The following is a 7,455-nucleotide window of genomic DNA, read 5'->3' as shown; positions in this document are numbered from 1 at the left end:
AAGTCTTTTGACGGAGGGATATTCCTGAGAGTTCAGAATGTAATCGATGTGTCCCGTACAAAGTCTTTTGACGGAGGGATATTCCTTAGTGTTCAGAATGTAATCGACGTGTCCCTTACAAAGTCTTTTGACGGAGGGATATTCCTTGGTGTTCAGAATGTAATCGACGTGTCCCTTACAAAGTCTTTTGTCGGAGGGATATTCCTTGGTGTTCAGAATGTAATCGACGTGTCCCTTACAAAGTCTTTTAACGGAGGGATATTTCTAAGAGTTCAGAATGTAATCGACGTGTCCCGTACAAAGTCTTTTAACGGAGGGATATTTCTAAGAGTTCAGAATGTAATCGACGTGTCCCGTACAAAGTCTTTTAACGGAGGGATATTCCTTAGTGTTCAGAATGTAATCGATGTGCCCCTTACAAAGTCTTTTGACGGAGGGATAATTCTGAGAGTTCAGAATGTAATCGATGTGTCCCTTACAAAGTCTTTTGACGGAGGGATATTCCTGAGAGTTCAGAATGTAATCGACGTGTCCCTTACAAAGTCTTTTGACGGAGGGATATTCCTTAGTGTTCAGAATGTAATCGACGTGTCCCTTACAAAGTCTTTTGACGGAGGGATATTCCTTGGTGTTCAGAAAGTAATCGACGTGTCCCGTACAAAGCCTTTTAACGGAGGAATATTTCTGAGAGTTGAGAATGTAATTGATGTGTCCCGTACAAAGTCCTTTGACGGAGGGATATTTCTGAGAGTTCAGAATGTAATCGACGTGTCCCGTACAAAGTCTTTTGACGGAGGGATATTCATGAGAGTTTAGAATGTAATCGATATGACCCGTACAAAGTCTTTTGACGGAGGGATATTCCTTATTGTTCAGAATGTAATCGATGTGTCCCTTACAAAGTCTTTTGACGGAGGGATATTCCTTAGTGTTCAGAATATAATCGATGTGTCCCTTACAAAGTCTTTTGACGGGAGGGATATTCCTTAGTGTTCAGAATATAATCGATGTGTCCCTTACAAAGTCTTTTGACGGAGGGATATTTCTTAGTGTTCAGAATGTAATCGATGTGTCCCGTACAAAGTCTTTTGACGGAGGGATATTCCTTAGTGTTTAGAATGTAATCGATGTGTCCCTTACAAAGTCTTTTGACGGAGGGATATTCCTTAGTGTTCAGAATGTAATCGACGTGTCCCTTACAAAGTCTTTTGACGGAGGGATATTCCTTGGTGTTCAGAATGTAATCGACGTGTCCCGTACAAAGTCTTTTGACGGAGGGATATTCCTTAGTGTTCAGAATGTAATCGACGTGTCCCTTACAAAGTCTTTTGACGGAGGGATATTCCTTAGTGTTCAGAATGTAATCGACGTGTCCCTTACAAAGTCTGTTGACGGAGGGATATTTCTTAGTGTTCAGAATGTAATCGACGTGTCCCTTACAAAGTCTTTTGACGGAGGGATATTCCTTGTTGTTCAGAATGTAATCGACGTGTCCCTTACAAAGTCTTTTGACGGAGGGATATTCCTTGGTGTTCAGAAAGTAATCGACGAGTCCCGTACAAAGTCTTTTAACGGAGGAATATTTCTGAGAGTTGAGAATGTAATTGATGTGTCCCGTACAAAGTCTTTTGACGGAGGGATATTTCTGAGAGTTCAGAATGTAATCGACGTGTCCCGTACAAAGTCTTTTGACGGAGGGATATTCATGAGAGTTCAGAATGTAATCGATGTGTCCCGTACAAAGTCTTTTGACGGAGGGATATTCATGAGAGTTCAGAATGTAATCGATGTGTCCCTGACAAAGTCTTTTGACGGAGGGATATTCCTTCAGATTCAGAATGTAATCGATGTGTCCCGTACAAAGTCTTTTGACGGAGGGATATTCCTGAGAGTTTCAGAATGTAATCGATGTGTCCCGTTACAAAGTCTTTTGACGGAGGGATATTCCTGAGAGTTCAGATCAGAATGTAATCGACGTGTCCCTTACAAAGTCTTTTGACGGAGGGATATTCCTGAGATGTTCAGAATGTAATCGATGTGTCCCGTACAAAGTCTTTTGACGGAGGGATATTCCTTAGTGTTCAGAATGTAATCGATGTGTCCCTTACAAAGTCTTTTGACGGAGGGATATTCCTTAGTGTTCAGAATGTAATCGATGTGTCCCTTACAAAGTCTTTTGACGGAGGGATATTCCTTAGTGTTCAGAATGTAATCGATGTGTCCCTTACAAAGTCTTTTGACGGAGGGATATTCCTTAGTGTTCAGAATGTAATCGATGTGTCCCTTACAAAGTCTTTTGACGGAGGGATATTCCTTAGTGTTCAGAATGTAATCGACGTGTCCCTTACAAAGTCTTTTGACGGAGGGATATTCCTTAGTGTTCAGAATGTAATCGACGTGTCCCTTACAAAGTCTTTTGACGGAGGGATATTCCTTAGTGTTCAGAATGTAATCGACGTGTCCCTTACAAAGTCTTTTGACGGAGGGATATTCCTTGGTGTTCAGAATGTAATCGACGTGTCCTTACAAAGTCTTTTGACGGAGGGATATTCCTTGGTGTTCAGAATGTAATCGACGTGTCCCTTACAAAGTCTTTTGACGGAGGGATATTCCTTAGAGTTCAGAATGTAATCGATGTGTCCCGTACAAAGTCTTTTGACGGAGGGATATTCCTGAGAGTTCAGAATGTAATCGATGTGTCCCTTACAAAGTCTTTTGACGGAGGGATATTCCTGAGAGTTCAGAATGTAATCGACGTGTCCCTTACAAAGTCTTTTGACGGAGGGATATTCCTTAGTGTTTAGAATGTAATCGACGTGTCCCTTACAAAGTCTTTTGACGGGGGGATATTCCTTAGTGTTCAGAATGTAATCGACGTGTCCCTTACAAAGTCTTTTGACGGAGGGATATTCCTTGGTATGTGTTCAGAATGTAATCGACGTGTCCCTTACAAAGTCTTTTGACGGAGGGATATTCCTTGGTGTTCAGAAAGTAATCGACGAGTCCCGTACAAAGTCTTTTAACGGAGGAATATTTCTGAGAGTTGAGAATGTAATTGATGTGTCCCGTACAAAGTCTTTTGACGGAGGGATATTTCTGAGAGTTCAGAATGTAATCGACGTGTCCCGTACAAAGTCTTTTGACGGAGGGATATTCATGAGAGTTCAGAATGTAATCGATGTGTCCCGTACAAAGTCTTTTGACGGAGGGATATTCATGAGAGTTCAGAATGTAATCGATGTGTCCCGTACAAAGTCTTTTGACGGAGGGATATTCCTTAGAGTTCAGAATGTAATCGATGTGTCCCGTACAAAGTCTTTTGACGGAGGGATATTCTTAGTGTTCAGAATGTAGCGATGTGTCCCTTACAAAGTCTTTTGACGGAGGATATTCCTTAGTGTTCAGAATGTAATCGACGTGTCCCTTACAAAGTCTTTTGACGGAGGGATATTCCTGAGAGTTCAGAATGTAATCGATGTGTCCCTTACAAAGTCTTTTGACGGAGGGATATTCCTTAGTGTTCAGAGATGTAATCGACGTGTCCCTTACAAAGTCTTTTGACGGAGGGATATTCCTTGGTGTTCAGAATGTAATCGACGTGTCCCTTACAAAGTCTTTTGACGGAGGGATATTTCTTAGTGTTCAGAATGTAATCGACGTGTCCCTTACAAAGTCTTTTGACGGAGGGATATTCCTTAGTGTTCAGAATGTAATCGACGTGTCCCTTACAAAGTCTTTTGACGGAGGGATATTCCTTGATGTTCAGAATGTAATCGATGTGTCCCTTACAAAGTCTTTTGACGGAGGGATATTTCTGAGAGTTCAGAATGTAATCGATGTGTCCCGTACAAAGTCTTTTGACGGAGGGATATTCCTTAGTGTTCAGAATGTAATCGACGTGTCCCTTACAAAGTCTTTTGACGGAGGGATATTCCTTAGTGTTCAGAATGTAATCGACGTGTCCCTTACAAAGTCTTTTGACGGAGGGATATTCCTTAGTGTTCAGAATGTAATCGACGTGTCCCTTACAAAGTCTTTTGACGGAGGGATATTCCTTAGTGTTCAGAATGTAATCGACGTGTCCCTTACAAAGTCTTTTGACGGAGGGATATTCCTTGGTGTTCAGAATGTAATCGACGTGTCCCGTACAAAGTCTTTTGACGGAGGGATATTTTGAGAGTTCAGAATGTAATCGACGTGTCCCGTACAAAGTCTTTTGACGGAGGGATATTCCTGAGAGTTCAGAATGTAATCGATGTGTCCCTTACAAAGTCTTTTGACGGAGGGATATTCCTGAGAGTTCAGAATGTAATCGATGTGTCCCTTACAAAGTCTTTTGACGGAGGGATATTCCTTAGTGTTCAGAATGTAATCGATGTGTCCCTTACAAAGTCTTTTGACGGAGGGATATTCCTTAGTGTTCAGAATGTAATCGACGTGTCCCTTACAAAGTCTTTTGACGGAGGGATATCCTTTAGTGTTTAGAATGTAATCGATGTGTCCCTTACAAAGTCTTTTGACGGAGGGATATTCCTTAGTGTTCAGAATGTAGCCGATGTGTCCCTTACAAAGTCTTTTGACGGAGGGATATTCCTTAGTGTTCAGAATGTAGCCGATGTGTCCCTTACAAAGTCTTTTGACGGAGGGATATTCCTTAGAGTTCAGAATGTAATCGATGTGTCCCTTACAAAGTCTTTTGACGGAGGGATATTTCTGAGAGTTCAGAATGTAATCGATGTGTCCCTTACAAAGTCTTTTGACGGAGGGATATTCCGGAGAGTTCAGAATGTAATGGATGTGTCCCGTTCAAAGTCTTTTGACGGAGGGATATTCTGAGAGTTCAGAATGTAATCGATGTGTTCCCGTACAAAGTCTTTTGACGGAGGGATATTCCTTAGTGTTCAGAATGTAATCGACGTGTCCCTTACAAAGTCTTTTGACGGAGGGATATTCATGAGAGTTCAGAATGTAATCGATGTGTCCCGTACAAAGTCTTTTGACGGAGGGATATTCCTTAGTTTTCAGAGATGTAATCGACGTGTCCCTTACAAAGTCTTTTGACGGAGGGATATTCCTTGAGTGTTCAGAATGTAATCGACGTGTCCCTTACAAAGTCTTTTGACGGAGGGATATTCCTTAGTGTTCAGAATGTAATCGACGTGTCCCGTACAAAGTCTTTTGACGGAGGGATATTCCTTCGGGTTCAGAATGTAATCGATGTGTCCCTTACAAAGTCTTTTGACGGAGGGATATTCCTGAGAGTTCAGAATGTAATCGATGTGTCCCGTACAAAGTCTTTTGACGGAGGGATATTTCTGAGAGTTCAGAATGTAATCGATGTGTCCCGTACAAAGTCTTTTGACGGAGGGATATTCCTTAGTGTTCAGAATGTAATCGATGTGTCCCTTACAAAGTCTTTTGACGGAGGGATATTCCTTAGTGTTCAGAATGTAATCGACGTGTCCCTTACAAAGTCTTTTGACGGAGGGATATTCCTTAGTGTTCAGAATGTAATCGACGTGTCCCGTTACAAAGTCTTTTGACGGAGGGATATTTCTGAGAGTTCAGAATGTAATCGATGTGTCCCGTACAAAGTCTTTTGACGGAGGGATATTCGAGAGTTCAGAATGTAATCGATGTGTCCCGTACAAAGTCTTTTGACGGAGGGATATTCCTTAGTGTTCAGAATGTAATCGATTGTCCCGTTACAAAGTCTTTTGACGGAGGGATATTCCTTAGTGTTCAGAATGTAATCGATGTGTCCCTTACAAAGTCTTTTGACGGAGGGATATTCCTTAGTGTTCAGAATGTAATCGTGTGTCCCTTACAAAGTCTTTTGACGGAGGGATATTCCTTGTGTTCAGAATGTAATCGATGTGTCCCTTACAAAGTCTTTTGACGGAGGGATATTCCTTAGTGTTCAGAATGTAATCGACGTGTCCCTTACAAAGTCTTTTGACGGAGGGATATTCCTTAGTGTTCAGAATGTAATCGATGTGTCCCTTACAAAGTCTTTTGACGGAGGGATATTCCTTAGTGTTCAGAATGTAATCGATGTGTCCCTTACAAAGTCTTTTGACGGAGGGATATATTCTTAGTGTTCAGAATGTAATCGACGTGTCCCTTACAAAGTCTTTGACGAGGAATCTTTGTAATGACGTGACAAAGTCTTTTGACGGAGGGATATTCCTTGTTGTTCAGAATGTAATCGACGTGTCCCTTACAAAGTCTTTTGACGGAGGGATATTCCTTGTGTTCAGAATGTAATCGACGTGTCCCTTACAAAGTCTTTTGACGGAGGGATATTCCTTGGTGAAGTTCAGAATGTAATCGACGTGTCCCGTACAAAGTCTTTTGACGGAGGGATATTCCTGAGAGTTCAGAATGTAATCGACGTGTCCCGTACAAAGTCTTTTGACGGAGGGATATTTCTGAGAGTTCAGAATGTAATCGATGTGTCCCCGTACAAAGTCTTTTGACGGAGGGATATTATGAGAGTTCAGAATGTAATCGATGTGTCCCTACAAAGTCTTTTGACGGAGGGATATTCCTTAGATTCAGAATGTAATCGATGTGTCCCGTACAAAGTCTTTTGACGGAGGGATATTCCTTAGTGTTCAGAATGTAATCGACGTGTCCCTTACAAAGTCTTTTGACGGAGGGATATTCCTTAGTGTTCAGAATGTAATCGACGTGTCCCTTACAAAGTCTTTTGACGGAGGGATATTCCTTAGTGTTCAGAATGTAATCGACGTGTCCCTTACAAAGTCTTTTGACGGAGGGATATTCCTTAGTTTTCAGAATGTAATCGACGTGTCCCTTACAAAGTCTTTTGACGGAGGGATAAAGAATTAATCGCGCTGTCCCTTACATCTTTTCAATATTTTCCAGCATAGTCTATCACATCTTGTATTTGTCGTATATTAAACCCAATAAACCTATTTTTGATGTAACCATTTTGATCTGTATGTATAACTTTAGGCATTATTTTTTCAATCTTTGAGCTAATACAAATGCTGCAATCTTATAGTCCATATTTAGTAAGGTGATCGGTCTCCAATTTTGTAATGAAGTTTCATCACCCTTTTTGTATATTAAAGAAAGTTAAACCTATTTTTTGTGACTCTGACATTTCTCCTGCATAATACCCTTCATTTAAGGCGTTGATTACATCATCTCCAATAATACTCCAGAAATGCTCGTAGAATTCTACTGTTAGACCGTCTAAACCGGGGCTTTTTTTTTTTCATATTTTTGATAGCATGTGTACATTCAGATTTTGTAAGGTGTCCATCACAAATAGCCTTTTCCGATTCATTTAGGGTGTTTTGACAATTTATATTTCTGAGATATTGCTTTATAGATTCTTCATTAGGATTTTTACTTTTGTATAGGTCTTCGTAAAACAGACGAATAACATCCAGGATTTTACTCTTTTTCGTTTCTAATTTATTT

At 40.7% G+C, this 7,455-nt stretch overlaps 1 protein-coding gene across 1 annotated transcript; it reads left to right on the top strand.

The window, feature by feature from the left end:
• Positions 1–828: 828 nt before the first annotated feature.
• On the top strand, positions 829–3,354 carry LOC138326779 (aggrecan core protein-like). The gene is made up of 4 exons (XM_069272783.1): positions 829–879; positions 1,145–1,840; positions 2,053–2,567; positions 2,892–3,354. The coding sequence occupies exons 1-4, from the start codon at positions 829–831 to the stop codon at positions 3,352–3,354; spliced, it is 1,725 nt and encodes a 574-aa protein (XP_069128884.1).
• Positions 3,355–7,455: the final 4,101 nt, after the last annotated feature.

The sequence above is a fragment of the Argopecten irradians genome, chromosome 7, assembly GCF_041381155.1.
Source record: "Argopecten irradians isolate NY chromosome 7, Ai_NY, whole genome shotgun sequence".
NCBI classification, from domain to species: Eukaryota; Metazoa; Mollusca; class Bivalvia; order Pectinida; family Pectinidae; genus Argopecten; species Argopecten irradians.
The sequence above is the reverse complement of the archived record's forward strand: the minus strand, read 5'-3'. Positions and strand labels throughout refer to the sequence as shown.

What these genes read in the sequence shown, in the direction of transcription:
- LOC138326779 (XM_069272783.1), top strand. Translation starts at nt 829, where the DNA reads ATGACCCGTACAAAGTCTTTTGACGGAGGGATATTCCTTATTGTTCAG. An exon ending in TATTCCTTCAGATTCAGAAT is followed by an intron (nt 1,841 to 2,052) that starts GTAATCGATGTG and finishes TCCCGTACAAAG; the next exon opens with TCTTTTGACGGAGGGATATT. An exon ending in TATTCCTTGGTGTTCAGAAT is followed by an intron (nt 2,568 to 2,891) that starts GTAATCGACGTG and finishes TCCCTTACAAAG; the next exon opens with TCTTTTGACGGAGGGATATT.